The sequence below is a fragment of the Alternaria incomplexa genome (genome assembly GCF_024043165.1).
Source record: "Alternaria incomplexa strain BMP 0042 chromosome Unknown scaffold_1, whole genome shotgun sequence".
Taxonomy (NCBI): domain Eukaryota; kingdom Fungi; phylum Ascomycota; class Dothideomycetes; order Pleosporales; family Pleosporaceae; genus Alternaria; species Alternaria incomplexa.
Window position 1 is genome coordinate 1,919,532 of NW_026249850.1, and position 17,435 is coordinate 1,936,966.

The window sequence follows — 17,435 nt, forward strand, 5'->3', positions numbered from 1 at the left end:
GGGTCGAAGATTCCAAACTCACTTGATGAGGTGGATGCGCCTGAATATGTCTATAGTTCTACGAAGTACGATAGAGCATGTTTGAGGGATCATCGGTTCTGGACGTTGTTAGCTTCACTTCTATGCCACGGGGAAGAACGTCCGCACTGGCTTCATGTGCTCAGCATCATTTTCCCTGTTGTCGTCCCGCACTTCCTTCAGCATTTTGTCGATGCCTCGCTCGTTCAAAGCTCGCTATGTAACAAGTCAGCTAGGTCCGAGGCCAAGCATCGAGTCGGCTGCGTGACTGACTGAAAGACACTTCTCATACTGCTCGAATATCGGTTTACATTCGTCGGTTGTAGCAGTGCCTCGCAAAAATTCTGCACGTTGTCAGAATCCGTAGGTACTTGGTGCCTAGTTGACGCTCTGCGTACTTTCGCTGTACCACTTGAGGAAGCAGTTATCGTAGCGTCTGGCCTGTGTCAGCGGGTTGCAGAAACAACACCAACAACGCGCACGCTCACTCTTTGACTTCGTTGCATTCCGGTGCTAAGGAGGCGGACATATTGGTGAAAATACAGGTGGTGGTTGAGCAATGGCGCTGATCCGCATGACGGAGGCCGAGGGTCTGGTGAAGGTCGCGCGGCTATCGATAGGGAAAGCGCGCTAGCGAAGATCATTGAAGGTTTCTTTCTCTAAACATTTGCGACACGCGCTTCCTCTCCACACCAACCCTACCTACGACATCCAAGCGAGACGCCACCGTAGACCGCGTCATCGAACACCACCTCGGAGGATGAGCGCACACTAAACTCGCCATGGATTCCTTCAAGACGCTCCAGACAGAAATCGCGGCTGCCCTGAAGTCGACCACCAAGTCTGCCTCTCTCGTAGGCGGCGCGGACATTCCCTTTCAACGATCGCTGAACCCGGACGCTGGCACGCAGCTCGACGCCCAGAATGCGCGCCTCCTTCATCTCGCGCAGCGGCTTCTCGAGAATGCTGCTGCGAGCTCGGACGCTGTAGGTCCCAAGCTGCCCGACGTCGAAGCCATAGACGCCAATTGGAGGGGGGTTGTTGATGTCATCGACAGCTTGCTTGAGAAGGCCGACACCAGTCTCGATGAGTACACGGGCGTTGTGAAGCGCTTGAGTCCCGCGACGGAGCAGGTAAGGAGCGCGCACACGGAAAGTGAGGCGCATCATCTAACGCGTCCGCAGGCACCTGTGAAACCACGCCCCAACATTGCCGACAAGAAGATCATCGCGAAGCCGCAGCTCAAATTCGAGCATGCGCCTAGCAACAGCGAAACTGGCGGCTTCCGCCCGCTGGTCACGTCCAAGCCGCATGCGAAGATCCCGCTAGAAGAATGCTTGCAGACATTCAAGGACAGGCGCGGACGGGAACAATACCCCCACCCATACCAGACCGAGATCGAAACCTACGAGTATCCTTCGACCGTATACGAGCACTCCGAGCCGCAGCAATACCCTCCCTTCGAAACTACCACCGCAACCTTGGTCGATACTCCCGAAGCGTTAGCTACGATGCTCTCTGAGCTAAAGACTGCAAAGGAAATCGCCATTGATCTGGAACACCACGACAACCGCTCATACATCGGCATGGTCTCACTGATGCAGATAAGCACACGCGATAAGGACTGGATAGTCGACACTTTGAAGCCCTGGCGGCGGAAGCTCGAATGCCTGAACGAGGTGTTCGCAGATCCCAGCATCCTGAAGGTTCTACACGGTGCATACATGGACATTGTCTGGCTTCAGCGAGACCTGGGACTATATGTCGTTGGTCTTTTTGACACCTACCATGCTGCTCGGGCCCTTGGTTACCCTGGTGCCAGTCTGGCATATCTACTCGAAAGGCACGTCCAATTTACGGCCCAGAAACAGTACCAGCTCGCGGATTGGCGCGTGAGACCGCTCAGCAAGGAACTTTTCGAATACGCACGCGCTGATACCCACTTCCTCCTATACATATACGACAACATGCGCAACGAGCTAGTCGAGAAGTCCGACTTCTCTAACCCGGAGAAGAACAAGGTCCAAGATGTACTTCAAAAGTCGAAAGAAACGGCCTTGCAACGCTACGAACACCCTGTATACGATACCGAGATGGGCCTTGGAACTGCTGGTTGGTACAAGCTCGTCTCACGCACGCCTGTGCAGTTTACCCCCCAACAGTTCTCTGTCTTCCGCGCCGTTCATAGATGGAGAGATGACCTCAGCCGGAAAGAAGATGAAAGCCCGCTTTTCATTATGCCCAACCACGCCGTATTCACCATAGCTCGTATGATACCTGCGGACAAGGTCGCGCTCTTCAACGCAATCCAACACGTATCGCATATCATTCGAGCGCATGCAGACGAGCTTGTAGCTGTCATTGCTAAGGCTAAAGAGGACGGTGTCAATGGACCGGAGCTGCACAACGTGCTCCAGACGATTGCCGACATGCAGAGGGCGGAAAGGGCCGAGTCAGACGCTGCGATCAAGGTAGCAGAGGTGACTGCAGCACCAGCTGTTGAGGCCTCTGTGCCTCAAAGTACTGTAGCAGTTCCAGCTACCCGAGCTTCCTCTTCAGAGTTTTGGGGCGAACTTTGGAAAGCAAACCAGGCGCCACAACAGCCGGAAATACCAACCATCGACATCGGACTTGCTCTACCATTACCACCTCTCACCGCCCAAGTATTTGCTGATTCAAATGGAACGGCCCAAGCTACACCAAAAGCAGAGAAGCCACAGCACACCTTTGTGCCGAAAGAAGAGAGACCAGCCGAAGACCAACGAACCGACACGTTCGTTGTCAAGCATCTTGGTGGTCGCAAACGAAAGCGAGGAGACGCGGTAGAAGATCAGTCGACCACTGCCCCGGCCCTTGATCCCATGACCAACGACGAGATCATGCTAGACGCACCTGAAGAAACACCGGAAGCCATCCGCGTACGTGAGAAAGCCGCTAGGAAAGCGGCACGCAAACAAAAGAAGAAGGACGATGCTGCTGCCCATGCCGCAGGTCTCAACCACAGCGACGAGCCTGCCTTTGACTACGCGAACGCGAAATCAGTACTGCATGCCGAAGACGGAGATGGGAAGAAGAAGAAAAAGGACAAGAAAAAGAAGAACTCGAGCTTTGCGCCCTTCTCAGGTATGACGGATGCACCCAAGGGACTGCCGAGGGCGCAGAAAGAAGTCGCAGGACGTAGCAAAACCTTCAAGTCGTAGATGTGGAAGCTTGAACAGTCGAAGGGTAATGGAGTGCTTTGCATCTTTGCGTTCTTGTACATATACCTGCATCATGATACCAACCTATTTCTCTCGGTGTCATCAGAATTCAAAGAGATCTGCCCTATGTGGCCAATGCATTGCTACTTGATTAATGCTATGTTGATACTGTAATCGCTGTGAATGCTCTGCCATTATCCATGTTGTTGCCATGTAACGCAGTCTATGAATACGTTCCCCGTCAACCATCCACACCAGGTCTAACGATAACCTTTGCGTGTTGCTTCTGACTCATGCCTGTAACGAAACCGCACACAAGTTGCTGACGACCCAGAGCGATCCTCCTCCATCACTCGTTACACAACCTGACCATGCAAAGTCCGATAGAAAATACCGAAGTTACCGGTTCCATCCTTGCCACCCTCCGGTCCCCGTACATTGTCCAGAACGGCAAACACAATCTTCTCGAACCATCCTCCCTGAAACTCCGGTTCGCGTAGGACCTCAAGAAAGCAACTGGCAACCTCCGCTGGTGGGTTGGAATACACGCCACAGCCCAACGCGCCCAGCACAAGCTTCGTGTGTCCATGTCGAGCAGCAACGCGCAATATGAGGCGGACGTTGTTCTTGGTATGAGCCCTCGCGCCGATGTGCTTAAATGTAATGCCATCGTCTGACAGAGGTGGTTGACGGAGGGCTGCAACGCTGATGACAGAAAGCGCAGGGAGGTCCATGGGATGGGTGGACTCGAGCAGTTCATGGCTGTCGGACATGGAGCTGCGGATGATGACCACATTGGGTGAATATATAGCGGCGAGAGCGGGGATCGGGTAGTATTTCTCTCCATCTAGCGTGAGGTAGAGCGAAGAACGGTAACAGAGACATTCTTCTTGAGCGAGAGCCCCTTTCTGCCAGCCGCCACCGGGTGATCGCTCAGAAGCGAGGTTGAGGACGGCAACTGGACGGACCCGCATGTGCTCAGTGACTTCTCCAGCTTGCTTCATGACTTCGGGGTCTTGAAGTTTTCCTGGAGCGTCCTCTGTGGTGACGTCCTGCATTGGGGCATCGATGTCGGACTTGGGAGCGATCGCAGGCTTGTCGTCCTCCGCATCCATGTCCGTTTTCTTCATGCTACAATGCTGACGGACGGTATGGTTGGGCTCAAGCTGTATTGCTGCATCAAACGAGTCCATGTTGAGTACTTCGATGATGCATGGTTTCTTGATGCCCGGGCACCGTTCTTTAGGGAGAGTAGACCCATCTTGATGATTTATAGTCTCGAGAGTGGCCCACTCGGCATTGAACTTGGACGGGACTTTCGATAGGATACTTGGGAGGACCGACTTGGTCTCGTCGGCGACTTGTTTGAGAGCCATATTGCGTCGGCGATTAGGTGCGCGGTTGTGGTTAGACATGTTGTGCTTTGGACGATTGGTGTTATGACGCTGGTAAGGTTCACCGGGACGAGTGTTTTCTGTCCGAGAGGGACCCGGTCGTGATGACCCCGGCTTCTTGAGGAAGCCGAGGATTGAGCTTTGTTCCATGATTTTTGGAAGGTGCAAGATGAAGGCAAGAACCAACACCAGCGTTGTCTAATCAGAAAGCTGCCGCTATCCCAATGTACTTCTAGGTGAATGTCGTTTGCGGCACTACTCTTTTGGCGTGGAGTGCTGGGAACCGGATAGTGGACGCTTTGAATGATTAGAGGCTCTCACATTAACACCGTGAAGGCAAGGAGCAGATCTATACCAGAACTTGGACCGAGTAAGAGGGATGTTAGCAACGGACAGCGCAAGCAACTGGATCAGGCAGCAGCAGGCAAGGGGAGCGTAAACTGACTAGGCCTATTTCGGAGGGTAAACCAACATAGGAGATTACGACCACGAAACAGACAAACCAAATACAGCGATAGAGGTGCACCTGCATACAACCATGGCAATGACAGCAAGAGTCGGACCGCAACGCACATGTGCGTCCAGTGGTGCGGGCCAGGGTGTCTCTCAGCCCTACAGCGGGCCAGTGCGTCTGCCCCACATTCGCGTAACCGGCGATCATGTGCGATTTGCTTGCTGTTGCTCTTCCACACAACAACAACACCTTTGTAGCCTCCACCAACATCCTTTACCTGCAGTCCCCGATGTAATTCTGGCACCCTGCTCCACCGGCGACATGCCTACGCAACTGGCGCACCCATCCCCGAAGCGCAAGCGCGATCAACCCCCGCCTGTCCCTCTGCTCAACACGGCCCTCGCCCTGCGTCCCGCATCCGCACCGCCACAAGGCAGCCCCGCGCCCTCATCAGGTCCTGATAGCCCCCGAAATGTAGTCGCAGATCAGCTGCGAGGTATGAACCTCGCTGCACTCGCGGCAATACCCATGTCCCCGCTCACGCCAACCGACGATGTGATACGCAAGAAGCCGAAGCTCGATGCCATGAGGGTAGACAGTGGAACTGCATCAGATACATATACCATACGCGAGAAATTCAACAGCTATACAAACGGGGAAGACTTGGATACTGTCGCTGTGACGACTGAGCTGGACCTCTCTCGGGTGATACCAGAGACCCCTCAGGCGTCGCAACCCCGCTTGTTGCCAGATATCGCTTCTTTTGCCCAACACACCAGCTTCGTCTCATCGCCTATACCCACGACCCTGCAGTCGCATGCAGCTGCAAAGCAGAAGTCGCGCGCGCAAAACCCCTCTTCTTCGCAACCCCGCCCTCGGGCTAGATCGCCGTCGCCCTCAATGTCAGCTCTCACGTGGCGAGATAGCGAGATCACGGGACACTTGGTCGATCCTTCGACTGACCCAGATGATGACGGTACTGGACTCAACGGGATCGGCTTCAAGCCTACACCAGCATTAGCATATGCGAGGTCGCAGAAGCGGCGACAACAGTTGACCGAATGGAAACTACGTGAGACTCGCGAGGCGAGAGCGAAACGTAGTGAGAGACGGCGAAGGGGTGTGCGAGACACGCCTTCGCGGGAAGTGACAGTTGAACGGGAAGTCATGCCTGTCAACAAGATCGAGACCACGAAGCGGACGGTCAAGTTTGCTGTATGAACTGTCGAGGAGAAGTAATCGTAATTCCGGAGAAGTGTAATAAGGTGGGTAAGCCCAAACATGGATAATGACCATCTTACGATACTTATGATACGAGCCATGGGCAAGTACACGTTGAATTAGCGGCACGTTTGGAGTACGGCGTAACAAGGAATCCTTTCGGTTTACTATACGGTTAGCATCATTTTTCGGGCGATTTGTTCACCTATAGCGTTAAGAAATCTACTCTCGATTACCTCTTACCGTTTTGCTGAGTGAATTGGCCGCAACATGACTATCGGGGCACAGCGCGGCCTTAAAGATCGACCTCGGGAGTGTGTCTAGGTATCGAGCTCAAGCACGTGTCAACGCGAACCCCTGCGCGTTGTCCGGTTCTCATCTGTCGCATTTACTGAATAAGGCTGAATACACGAATTCGCGATGGATAATCACATGTAAATAATCCCTTACTCACATCGTCCTGTTGCACAAGTACGATGTTCTATTCAGATGCTTATTCGTAGCTGCCGCTGGCTGATCCATGCCGCGTCACCATCATCACCGTTGCCGCGCCCTTCCATACCAACCTTTGTCCTTCGCACCACCATGCCCTGCGACATCACTTGAACCTGACGACGCTTCTTCATTCCTCACACTTGATCCATAATATACATAAAAGCGGCACGGCCTTTTGGGAGGAGTAAACATGATGACGCGGTGGTTGCGCCTTGCCTCGGTGCTACCTTCTGCACTTGCTCTCACACCCAATGATGCGGCTCACCACGTAAAGCAGGTAGCAATTATAGGTGAGTCCATAACCCCCGAAAGATCCATCACAAATGCTGACTCCGAGAAGGTGCAGGTGCAGGTGGCTCATCCGCTGCATACCATCTCGCGCAATATGCCGCCGAAGCAGGCATCCCTACAAACATCACCGTCTTCGAACGCAACGACTACGTCGGCGGCCGTACAACGACTGTGAACCCATGGAACGATCCGACGATATCCGTAGAGCTGGGCGGCAGCATCTTTGTACAGAGCAATCGAATAATGGTGAAAGCCAAGGAGGAATTCAACTTATCTACTGCTGGAGCACGAGATCTCGCAGCGCAAATGGAAATGCCTGATTTGGGCATCTGGAATGGACAAGAATTCGTTGTAGTGACGAAAGCAGGTGATACTTGGTGGGACAAGGCGAAGCTGCTGTGGAGATATGGCGCTGCGCCGCTTTGGACCAACAGGCTGATGAAGAGTGCCGTGGGCAAATTCTTCGAGATGTATGATGAGCCGGTGTTCCCATGGAAGAGCTTGAGTGACGCCGTCGAGCGTGTGGGCTTGTTGGAAGCCACTGGAGTGACAGGAGAACAGTACCTCAGGACAAATGGCATCGGGGAAGCGTTCTCCAAGGAGATCATCCAAGCCAGCACCCGGGTCAACTACGCCTCGAACTTGCCTTATATTCACGGCTTGGAGACAATGGTTTGCATGGCAACAAACGGAGCAATGCAGATTGAAGGAGGCAACTGGCAGATCTTTGCGCATATGCTGAAAACCTCCCGCGCCAATGTCCACCTCAACACTTCTGTCACCCAGATCTCGAAGCAGCACGATGGCAGCTATGAAGTTACCACAAGTACCGGCCACACATCGGTCTTCGACGATGTCATCCTCGCATCCCCTCTTCAGTATTCGGATCTTGTTATCCAACCTGCGCCACAGCACATTCCCGATGAGATCCCCTATGCGAAACTGTACACTACCCTATTCGCATCGCCCTTCCGACTGGACCAAGAAGCTTTCAACCTGGGGCCTGAGAAACCTGTACCGCAATACGTTCTTACCACGCTACCCCCGTCTGAGGTCCCGGTGGATGGTGTCGGGTCGCCCCATTTCTTCAGTATATCTATATCCGATGCTGGTATCAACCCGGGATCTTCCCCGCTTCGATTGGAATACATCTACAAGATCTTCTCACCCGCCCGTGTGAACGCCACCTTCCTCTCGCGCGTCCTTGGCCAACATGTCTCGAACGAGGAAGCCGAACACGGTGACATAAATGGCACGGTGAGCTGGATACACCACAAACTGTGGTACTCATACCCACGCGAATACCCACGCGTAACATTTGAGGAGATTAAGCTAGATGACGGACTGTGGTATACCAGCGGAATCGAGAGCTTTATCAGCACCATGGAGACGAGTGCATTGAGCGGGAAAAACGTTGCTAGACTGATCAGGGATGAGTGGGTTGCCCAGGGCGTTGATGACAGTTATGCGAACGCTCGGAAAGATGGCACCGACGAAGAGTTGTATCAACAGGAGCTATGAGGATTGCGTCTTCCGAACACTATGGCAAGCCACGTTGTTTGAACTTTAAAAGACTTGCATGAACATTGCTACGCGAGTCTGCCCCCATTACTGATTAAGCGGTCACTTCGGCGAGGTAGCAGCACAGACGCTACGCTTCAGGCTTGTTGGTATTCGGAAGAGCGGCATTAGTCGCTTGCACTGGATTTGGGGAAGCTACTCTTCAGTCTAGCCACGTTTGACATCCTTCGGGGGATTCTTCGACACTGATTTGAGATGGCACAATTGTCCCAGTCCAATCGGCTTGAATACCGTTCTGGTAGATCTGGGACGCTAAGGAATTCGAGATCTCAAGGCTACGTCAACCACGTGAGATTAGCGAGGACCCGCCGTCTTGTTTAGCCCGGCGTGGAGTACTGGCCCTGGATAAATGATGTTCGAGGATTCCTCCCTTGACATGCACGTCTGGCTTGATCACATCGATATCTCGCGAAGTATTAAATGCAATTCACGTTAATGCACTCTTCCCCTTCATTATGTTCATGAGCCCACTAGGCTAACAGCGAGCCATCCTATCAGACTTGTATTGTGCTCGGATGTAAATGAGTCAAGGAAGCTAAGACTTCACCCGCAGTCTGGCTTTCTGGCCTACGAGTGGCGTTGGCGTCAGGCCTTCTGTTCTACCCCTAGGAAGCGAACGGCGATCCCCCGGACGTGCTTCCGTCGCAGTCATTAAACTTCCGAACCCAGCACTGACCGTTGTGCATACGAAGTACGGCAGTCCTTTGGCCCCAACAGGATCAGAGGCATGGCTAGCCAGGACGATGGGTACAAGGTTCGATGGCGCACTTTCCAGCCCCGACGTACTTGGGTGCGGATTCTGCGGTAAAGGGTCAATTGCACATGGGATTTCCTACTTCTCGCTGTTGTACCCAGAGCCGGGTTCGTGAGGTTGATCGTGGCTATTCTTTCTCATTTCATCATCCGTAATACCCTACTTTCTTCTTTCTTGCTTCCGTCATATCTGGTCACTTGGACGCGCAACAACCTTTTCTGGTGAGGCTGAAGATACGACACGATACCGAGACCATGGCAGGTCACGTCCTTGCCAACGCGCTGGTGCCGCGAGTGGGACAGATTATCAGTGTCATGCTGGAGATCATTACTTTTGGTGCACTCACTGTTTGTATAAGTAGGTTTTCGACTTCTAGTGCTAGTGCTACTTCAAACGAATGAGAATGCTAACAAGATGTGACAGTGCGACGAACTCAGTCCATCACGAAGTGGATGGCGCTGCCTTTGGCCACGATGTGTATGTGCAACGCAACGCACGCTCTCGGGGCATTTAATGCGCATCATCCTAACGGAATGAATCAGTAATCATCATCATATATTGCGACTCGGCGTTGTTCGTTTTTGCCACAGCAATTATGCTCCACGGGTTTGGCATCAATTTCTCGCCGCAGGTCTGCGAAGGTGGGGTCTTCTTGTGTAAGTCTACGACACCAGATTGCGTGAACCGGAAACTGATTCTTGCACAGGTTTGCTATGTTACATGACGACGAAGATCCTGACATACTACTTCCTTGTTGAGAAAGCTGTGAGTACAAGGCTCTTCTTTCTTCTCCTGTTCGAGTAGTCACTGATTGGATTTAGTATGTCGTTCGGGGGAGTAAAAAGCCTCGCTTGAAGACTAAGCTGTGGCTTTTCAACTGCCTATTCATGCTGCGTACGTTGCGATCAACCGCTCCAGAGAACCCGTGCTGACAATGCCAAAGTGCCGTATACCGTTTTGGTTGTCTTGAATTTCGTCTAGTAAGCCGCAAATTTACACCCTTGCATCGAGAAAGAAGATCCAGTACTGACGCATCGTAGCCGAATAAGCTACATCGATGACTCGGGCGTATGCATTATTGGCATGCAGAGGATTGCCATGCTACCCTTGATCATTTTCGAGGTCGTTGTGAACGTACGTCTCCCATTATCCTACTCTGGTTCCTTCCGACACAGATGGAACTGACCGAACTCTAGATTTGCCTGACTGCTCTCTTCGTCATTCCCCTCCGCAGTCTCTACTCGTATCAAAACAACACAAACCCCACACTCCGTCGGATAGCCAAGCGCTCGCTTATGGGCTCCCTCGCCACCCTCACCACCTCCGTCGTCAACCTGACCGTCCTCATGATACTGCAAGGTGAACCAGCCTGGGTCTGCTTCATCTGCTGCAACGCCGATATTCTGTTCTGTTCGCTGGTACTACATTGGGTCACATCCAAAGACAAGACGATGATGACTACCGACGCAACGAGCGGTACGGGAGGCGAAAACATTGGCTCAAGACACGGCACAACATCACACCAAAGACGGCAAAGCAAGTTGATGTACGGAGACAACACAGAAGAAAAGCTGCGCAGTGAAATCATCACCATCAAGGGCATGGCCGACGTGTCGCCGACCGGCGGCAACAGCAACAGCATCAGCAGCAGCAGAACCAACAGCGGCGCAAACTCCCGAAGACCCAGCCTCAACGTTTTCCCTTGCTCGATCAACACACACAATCCACATCACAACAACCGTCCGCAGACTTCACCACGTTTAGTGCTTTCGAGCGTCACAACGGAATGCAAATCCTCGTCCCCGCCCAGCAAATTCCGCGCCCCAAGTCGCGGCATGTACCGCACACCCACACGAGAGGAGTTTGGGGATGAGGTCGAGTTAAATAATATCAGGGTGCAGACTATTCATACGAGGGAAGTGGAGATTGACGAGGAGGGGAGGGAGCGGACGGGGAGTGTGAGGAGTGAGGGGGACGAGTGGGTTGGCCATGAGCGGAGGGTCATTGGGGACGGTGTAGTTTGATCTTTAATGGATGTCGCCAGTGGAAAGCTTGCCTGGGTGCTTTGGATGTCATGGCTGTTTGCGATTTGAAGTTTGCGATTTATACCTCTTGTTTGGATTCCGTGTGCGGGAATTGGCATGGTACGTGTATATAGTCGCACTTGATGTACTAGGAATGACATTGAGCTCTTGAGACCAAAAATACTACCCATCGTGCTGCATGGGGCTGGCAGCGTAAAGACATGAGAATTGTATTACTAGCTAATGAAATAGCAATAAGAACATAGAACAATTAACTCCAGATCATGTAAAGACCTTGATCAAAATATGCACCTTCATCATCGTCCAGCAAGCATGAACACCCAATAAAACTGCCACAGCCTCAGCTCAGGCCGCAAACCTGACATTCTTACTGCTCTTCCTCTTCTTCCCCCGCTCAGTCAATACCTCATCCACGTCGCGTTGTAGCTCCTGTGCGTGTGCCTCATGACCTAAAACATGTTGCATATATGCCAACACATCGTCGGTGACCTGAAAAGAATGGTTGAGGAGGGCCAGAATGCTACTGTGGAGTTTTGCAGCTGAGACCTTGTCTTCTGTATTGTACTCTTCGGTACGCGCCAGTGGCCCGTTATCGCTGTCCGTGTCGGGCACCGGCTCCTCGATGGATCTTGCTGATGCTCTGTCTTTGTGTTTGCGTGATGCCGTGGGAGACGCTGCCTGGGCGTTTACTCTCTGAGTTGATATTTCGATCACGTCGTCGTTTATTGGGCTGCGAAGTGGAATATTGCCCAGCTGTGACTCGTTCACACGAGAGCCTTTCCTCGTTCTTTTGCCATGGATGATGTTTTTGGGGTCTTTGGGGTCGCCATTGATCTTTTTAGACTGGTCAGGAGAATGATTCAAGGGTCCCCAGCCCTTCATTTGCCGATTGCTTGCTGGTTTCGAGGCCGCCTTGCCATCTGTCGAAGGTTTTGTAACCTTGCGCTGGGTGTCATTGTGAGGCGTAGCACAGGCTATCTTGCTGTGGCTGGACTTTGCCATGATGATGTGCAGTGTTCAGTAGATTCGATCACTGAGATATGAACTTCAAATGAGAGAGTTAAGAAAGACGGTTTTGTGCGTAAGTCATTCTTCGCTGGTGGAGGGATTTTGAAGATACTCTACTGTATGAGTCGAGCGAGGAGTGTGGAGCGGTACATGGGCGCATCTTGGCCTTTTCATGAGTCTTTCCGTTATGCGACACCAACACAACTCACGACGCACTCTGACTGTTTACTAGCGGAACAGAAATGATTGCATGACTGTAATAGCGTGCGTCTGTCGTTGAACCCTGCAATGAAACCCCATCCACATTTGCAACGCGCTGCACAATGGTGCTATGGGATTGTGGCATTCGTTGTCTTGTACAAAAACTCCTTATTTCTTCGCGGCCGGTTTCACAGGCGTCGATGCAGGCGCTTTCGCAGGTGGTGTCTTGGTGGCATCGGTCGGTTTTCCTGGCGGTTTGCCCTGGCTGCTGATAAGATCGAGCAGATGGTCTTCTGTCTGCTTGCCCTGTCCAGAGGTTAGACAAAACATTCGTAGTACACTTTCTCAGCCTCCTTCTCGTTGACATACCTTCTCGGCATCAGTCTCCGCATCCCATCCTCGTCCGAACTTTGTTCTGAAAGCCGCCAATTTTCCAGCCTCATCCTCCTCGACATTGAGTAGTTTGTGTGAACTCGGGTTCCATAGCGGCGAGTTCCGTTGGTCCTTTGCGCTCTTGTATACGGGCTGTGGGTTTGTGGTTCGTAGGGTGAAGGAGCTGCCGTCAGAGAGGGTCACGAGTTGGGTGAAGGTGTAGGGTCGCTTGGGTCGGCGGAGAAGCGTCGCGTGTCGTACTTGGTTCGTCTGGCGTACTTGAGGCTGTATCGATTGTCGCAGGACGCGCAGTGCGCTCATTGAGGGTATTGGAGACGCCATAGTGACTTGTGCTGGGGTCGAGTGTTGAAGTTCGCGAGGAAAGTTGCGGCGAAGAGGCGGAGGTCAGCCTTGGCCGATCTAACATTTCCATCTTCAACCCGCGCACTTCGTCATTCGCACCGAATTGCCCTCCAACAGTCGGGTTTTCTCGAAACATAGCGCGCTTCTGCCCCTCGGCGCATGTGGTCAAGCCGGAAGATCTTAATCTGAATATGGCGCTCTCGCAGCGCCCGGCTTCGCGCTTTTTCGCAGCCTTCTACAGATGGAATCAACATACTCGTTAGTACCTTAGTGCGCATTGATACATACATACTAAATATCCTCTTAGAACGGTCACGACCATGTGCAATTGCCTCTCAATACCCTCGTCGCGATACATATCCCTGCAACGGCATCTGCGCCCCACGCTACTATAATACGACTCGTCTGCTGCAACAACAAAGTCACTCCCCGTCGCAATCGCATGAGGAAGAAGCGATAGGAGCTGGGGAGGAGAATCCGAGGATATCAGGAAGAGGAGGGGTACAAATATTACGACCGGCAGAAAGCATATCAGAGGAAATAGCAAACACGCAGGAGCCTGTGGAAGAGCAAAATGCTTCTTTTGAGCTCTCTGAGGCGGAGCTGGGGGAAGAGCGACTCAAGAACTCGGTGCGCAGAGTGATGCGTAACGTTCCGAGCTCGGTCGCAGTCCTCACGGTCAAAAGTATCGACCCCGATACTCAAGAACACGTTCCCATGGGCGTTGCCGTTTCTTCACTTAGCACCGTTACACTCGATCCGCCTACGATTTCCTTCAACATCAAACAACCGTCAAAGACCTTAGACGCTATCCGGGCAGCCAATGGCCTTTTTCGCGTTCATTACCCCTCCGCTGACAGAGGCGGTGCGAAAGTCGTCGATCTATTTTGTAGAGGGAACCATCCGGATGCCTACAATCTGCGATCAAAGGAGCTTAGACTCTATCAGCCTAAGCTCGATAAGCCTAGGCATCATTATGATCCTAGTAATATGCCTTCTCTTGCGCCGCAGGTACTGGGGGAACAGGTGTTGGCTGCGATGGAGTGCAAGGTCACCCACGAATTTCCCATCGCAGATCATGTTATCCTTGTCGCCAGAATCAACAGCATAGAGCAAAGGGCTTCCAAGGATCCAAGCATCATGTATATCAATGGTGGATACCGTAACCCTGCGGGCGAAAAGCTCTACACTCCTACAAGATCAACACAATCCACAGCTGGTGAAGGGGTTTTCTCGGTATGGGATTATCCTTTATTTCCCGGAGAAGGAGAAAGACAAGAGTATATGAGGAAAATCAAGACATTCATCAAAGACACCCCTGCCTATTACGAAAAGCCATCTGCCGAGACCTATAGGAACATCGAATCGAGTTTACCGTACGCTACAGGAAATTTCGGAATTGATCTAGAGGTTCTTGTCGCAGAGTGCCGAACAGAACTGGGCCTCCCTGCGCGATTGCGTGCCGAAGCGGAAGGACGACAAGTCTTGAGTGACTTCTACGGGCCATTGACACCGGCAATGAGGACACAAATTGTTGATCGAGCGAAAAAGCTCGTTGCGTTAGATGCGCGCTTTCTGTCTCAACATTACCGCACCCTCCTATACAGCCTGGGCGTTAACCCTAGTAGCAGAGATCTCCTACCAAGCGACATCATGGAGCCTCTACGAGCAGCAAACTTAGCACCACCTTTCGACCCCCGCCGAGGACATGTCAATGGCGGTATCGAGGATATCATGAAAGTGGAACAGCTTGAGTTCCACCTACAAGGTTATCTTCGGAACATGAAATACGAGGCTGCGTTGAAAATGCCCCTAGACGCGGCCATGGAAGCCATCAGTGAACGCAAATTAGCGGCTGTATATTTCAAAAAAGCACGAGCGCGCTTACTCACCCAGACCCATCCTCAACTATTCGATACTTCAGTCATCGACATCGCTGGCGAGGTGACACAAGTAGAAGCTCGTGTAGTTCTATGCCGCTTTATCAATGCCCTACAGGTCGACTCTGAAGTGCGCCTTCGAAAGCACATTTTCCAAGACTGGCATGAAATTTTGCGCCGAGTCGGCGTAAATCCTACCATCACGGGGATGGATGTGGGCTTTCTGATGGGCAAGGTCCAGCACTTGTACTATTCGAACAAATCGTTCCGTGGGTTTTCTGACGCTGTTGAGGAGATGCTGCGACCTTGGTTTGTTCAGAAAGTTAGCTGGGAAGACCTTGAGGAGCGCGTCAGAAGCTTTGTTCAGGAGACCCCACTGCGCGCTACAGGATGGTCAGGTAGAGACAGACTTGCCGCTATGGGCCTGCGTTGGGATGCCACAGTTGCGCTACCGAGCAACAATCCTTCTAAGCAGGCGGGTGAGAAACCGCTGAACCGAGGCGTTATTCTGGACACGCTCGTAGCAAAGGAGCTGAAGAATCACTACGGCAGTGGCACTGAGGAAGAGAACCATGCCATCGCCAAGTACTTGAAGGAGACGTACAGCTTCGACATCACACACAGACCGATACAGTACGAACCCACAGCCCCTACATATCAATCCTCGAGTGATGAGATGCAAAAAGCTCTGAACGCAGCTCCGATTACTGCTCGAGAAGAGGCACAGTTTGAGCAGATCTTCTATACACCAGACGGCGCAAGCTCTTCTCGCAGGGCGGGCGGGTCGCCAAAAGTTCGACAGATAAAAGCAGACCGGTCGTTGAAGATTACACGGCCTACTTCAGAACCCCGTACCAAGCACGAAGGTAAAGGCAAGCAGCGCAAGGGTGGCCAAGGATCGGCTGAGGGATGTTGGGGCACTTACTCTTTTATTGAAGGAAGGAATGAGTAACGTGCCATTGTATGTTCGCTATGTATACTATAATTAGCGTACGTAATTCAGAGGAGATATGAGGCCACATGCTTTGAGTCGAAACTCATCTTAATACTTGTGTAGTACAAGTTCGTGATGTTAATGTTGATCTTGGGGGCGTGAGTTTTAGTGCACGTGACTCCGGTCACGGATTAACCTCGGCCCGTGCAGCCTGAAGCTCGATCGCAATTTCCTAGTCGGAGCTTCCCCGCGAGTATCTTCGCGCCGCAGCAGCTATACCATATCCAATCGCCGATAGCATAATACCCATACAACTACTCCGAGTTATACTACTCCCCAGGTCGAAAAGTAGTAATCATGAAGCTCGTCAGGTAGGCTAGCCCTCAACTTCTGCGAGACTTGCAACTAACGGCTTCGCGCAGGTTTCTTATGAAGTGCCAGAATGAGACGGTCACAGTCGAGCTCAAGAATGGTCAGTAAAGCCCATGCTTCCTCTCTGTTTTCTACTTTCATCGCGTTGTTGTCTGGCGACAGCAGCTCTGTTGCGAGCGCGTCTTCTTAGAGTTGCGCAAGCACGCTTTTACATCGAAACCTTCCTTCAGCTACTTCCTGGGAACATGATCTGACAGGAGCGCAGGCACTATCGTAAACGGCACAATCACCTCCGTCTCACCGCTCATGAACGTTGCGCTCCGAGCCGTCAAGTACACGCCCAAGTCTCGCGACACCGTAGCCCTCGACACAATGACCGTCCGCGGTTCCACAATTCGTTACATCATCCTCCCTGATTCATTACCGCTCGACACACTTCTCATCGACGACGCGCCCAAGCCCAAGAACAAGGCAAGGAAAGAGGTCGGTGGTGGTGACCGTGGTGCAAGGGGCGGTGGCCGCGGAGGAGGCCGTGGACGTGGTGGAGGTGGTCGCGGAAGAGGCGGCGGTGGCAGGGGACGCGGACGGGGTTTCTAGGCGCAGAAAAAGACATCAGAGATTGAAGGCCAGAAACATCACCCGCAGATGCGCATCACGGCGTCGCAAGACGGCTGGGGATTGCGCTATGAAATTTGGAAGATTGAAATTATGGGTTACTGCATACACGACACCAAAGCTGCACGCGCAGTAGGATCACCGTTGGATCAGCTGAACGTGCAGAGACAGTCCAGCATGTGTGGCGTCCAAACACAAGGGTTGGTGCAAAAGTCGCGCCTCGAGAGAAGAATGATA

The 17,435-nt window shown here is 52.4% G+C and overlaps 8 protein-coding genes across 8 annotated transcripts; 5 read left to right on the top strand and 3 right to left on the bottom strand.

The window, feature by feature from the left end:
- Positions 1 to 800: 800 nt before the first annotated feature.
- Positions 801 to 3,218, top strand: J4E90_000684 (uncharacterized protein; the record flags this gene model as incomplete). The annotated part of the gene is made up of 2 exons (XM_051430280.1): positions 801 to 1,151; positions 1,203 to 3,218. 2 exons carry the CDS (start codon positions 801 to 803, stop codon positions 3,216 to 3,218), a joined length of 2,367 nt encoding a protein of 788 aa, XP_051295767.1.
- Positions 3,219 to 3,574: 356 nt separating this feature from the next.
- J4E90_000685 (uncharacterized protein) lies at positions 3,575 to 4,594 on the bottom strand (the record flags this gene model as incomplete). Its single annotated transcript, XM_051430281.1, has 1 exon — positions 3,575 to 4,594. The coding sequence occupies one exon, from the start codon at positions 4,592 to 4,594 to the stop codon at positions 3,575 to 3,577; it is 1,020 nt and encodes a 339-aa protein (XP_051295768.1).
- Positions 4,595 to 6,975: 2,381 nt separating this feature from the next.
- Positions 6,976 to 8,594, top strand: J4E90_000686 (uncharacterized protein; the record flags this gene model as incomplete). Its single annotated transcript, XM_051430282.1, has 2 exons — positions 6,976 to 7,072; positions 7,123 to 8,594. 2 exons carry the CDS (start codon positions 6,976 to 6,978, stop codon positions 8,592 to 8,594), a joined length of 1,569 nt encoding a protein of 522 aa, XP_051295769.1.
- A 1,068-nt stretch (positions 8,595 to 9,662) lies between these two features.
- On the top strand, positions 9,663 to 11,432 carry J4E90_000687 (uncharacterized protein; the record flags this gene model as incomplete). Its single annotated transcript, XM_051430283.1, has 4 exons — positions 9,663 to 9,769; positions 9,832 to 9,885; positions 10,449 to 10,542; positions 10,605 to 11,432. 4 exons carry the CDS (start codon positions 9,663 to 9,665, stop codon positions 11,430 to 11,432), a joined length of 1,083 nt encoding a protein of 360 aa, XP_051295770.1.
- Positions 11,433 to 11,798: 366 nt separating this feature from the next.
- On the bottom strand, positions 11,799 to 12,455 carry J4E90_000688 (uncharacterized protein; the record flags this gene model as incomplete). Its single annotated transcript, XM_051430284.1, has 1 exon — positions 11,799 to 12,455. One exon carries the CDS (start codon positions 12,453 to 12,455, stop codon positions 11,799 to 11,801), a length of 657 nt encoding a protein of 218 aa, XP_051295771.1.
- A 375-nt stretch (positions 12,456 to 12,830) lies between these two features.
- Positions 12,831 to 13,376, bottom strand: J4E90_000689 (uncharacterized protein; the record flags this gene model as incomplete). Its single annotated transcript, XM_051430285.1, has 2 exons — positions 12,831 to 12,968; positions 13,032 to 13,376. 2 exons carry the CDS (start codon positions 13,374 to 13,376, stop codon positions 12,831 to 12,833), a joined length of 483 nt encoding a protein of 160 aa, XP_051295772.1.
- A 1,011-nt stretch (positions 13,377 to 14,387) lies between these two features.
- On the top strand, positions 14,388 to 16,229 carry J4E90_000690 (uncharacterized protein; the record flags this gene model as incomplete). Its single annotated transcript, XM_051430286.1, has 1 exon — positions 14,388 to 16,229. One exon carries the CDS (start codon positions 14,388 to 14,390, stop codon positions 16,227 to 16,229), a length of 1,842 nt encoding a protein of 613 aa, XP_051295773.1.
- Positions 16,230 to 16,568: 339 nt separating this feature from the next.
- On the top strand, positions 16,569 to 17,180 carry SMD1 (mRNA splicing protein smd1; the record flags this gene model as incomplete). Its single annotated transcript, XM_051430287.1, has 3 exons — positions 16,569 to 16,582; positions 16,634 to 16,683; positions 16,849 to 17,180. The coding sequence occupies 3 exons, from the start codon at positions 16,569 to 16,571 to the stop codon at positions 17,178 to 17,180; spliced, it is 396 nt and encodes a 131-aa protein (XP_051295774.1).
- Positions 17,181 to 17,435: the final 255 nt, after the last annotated feature.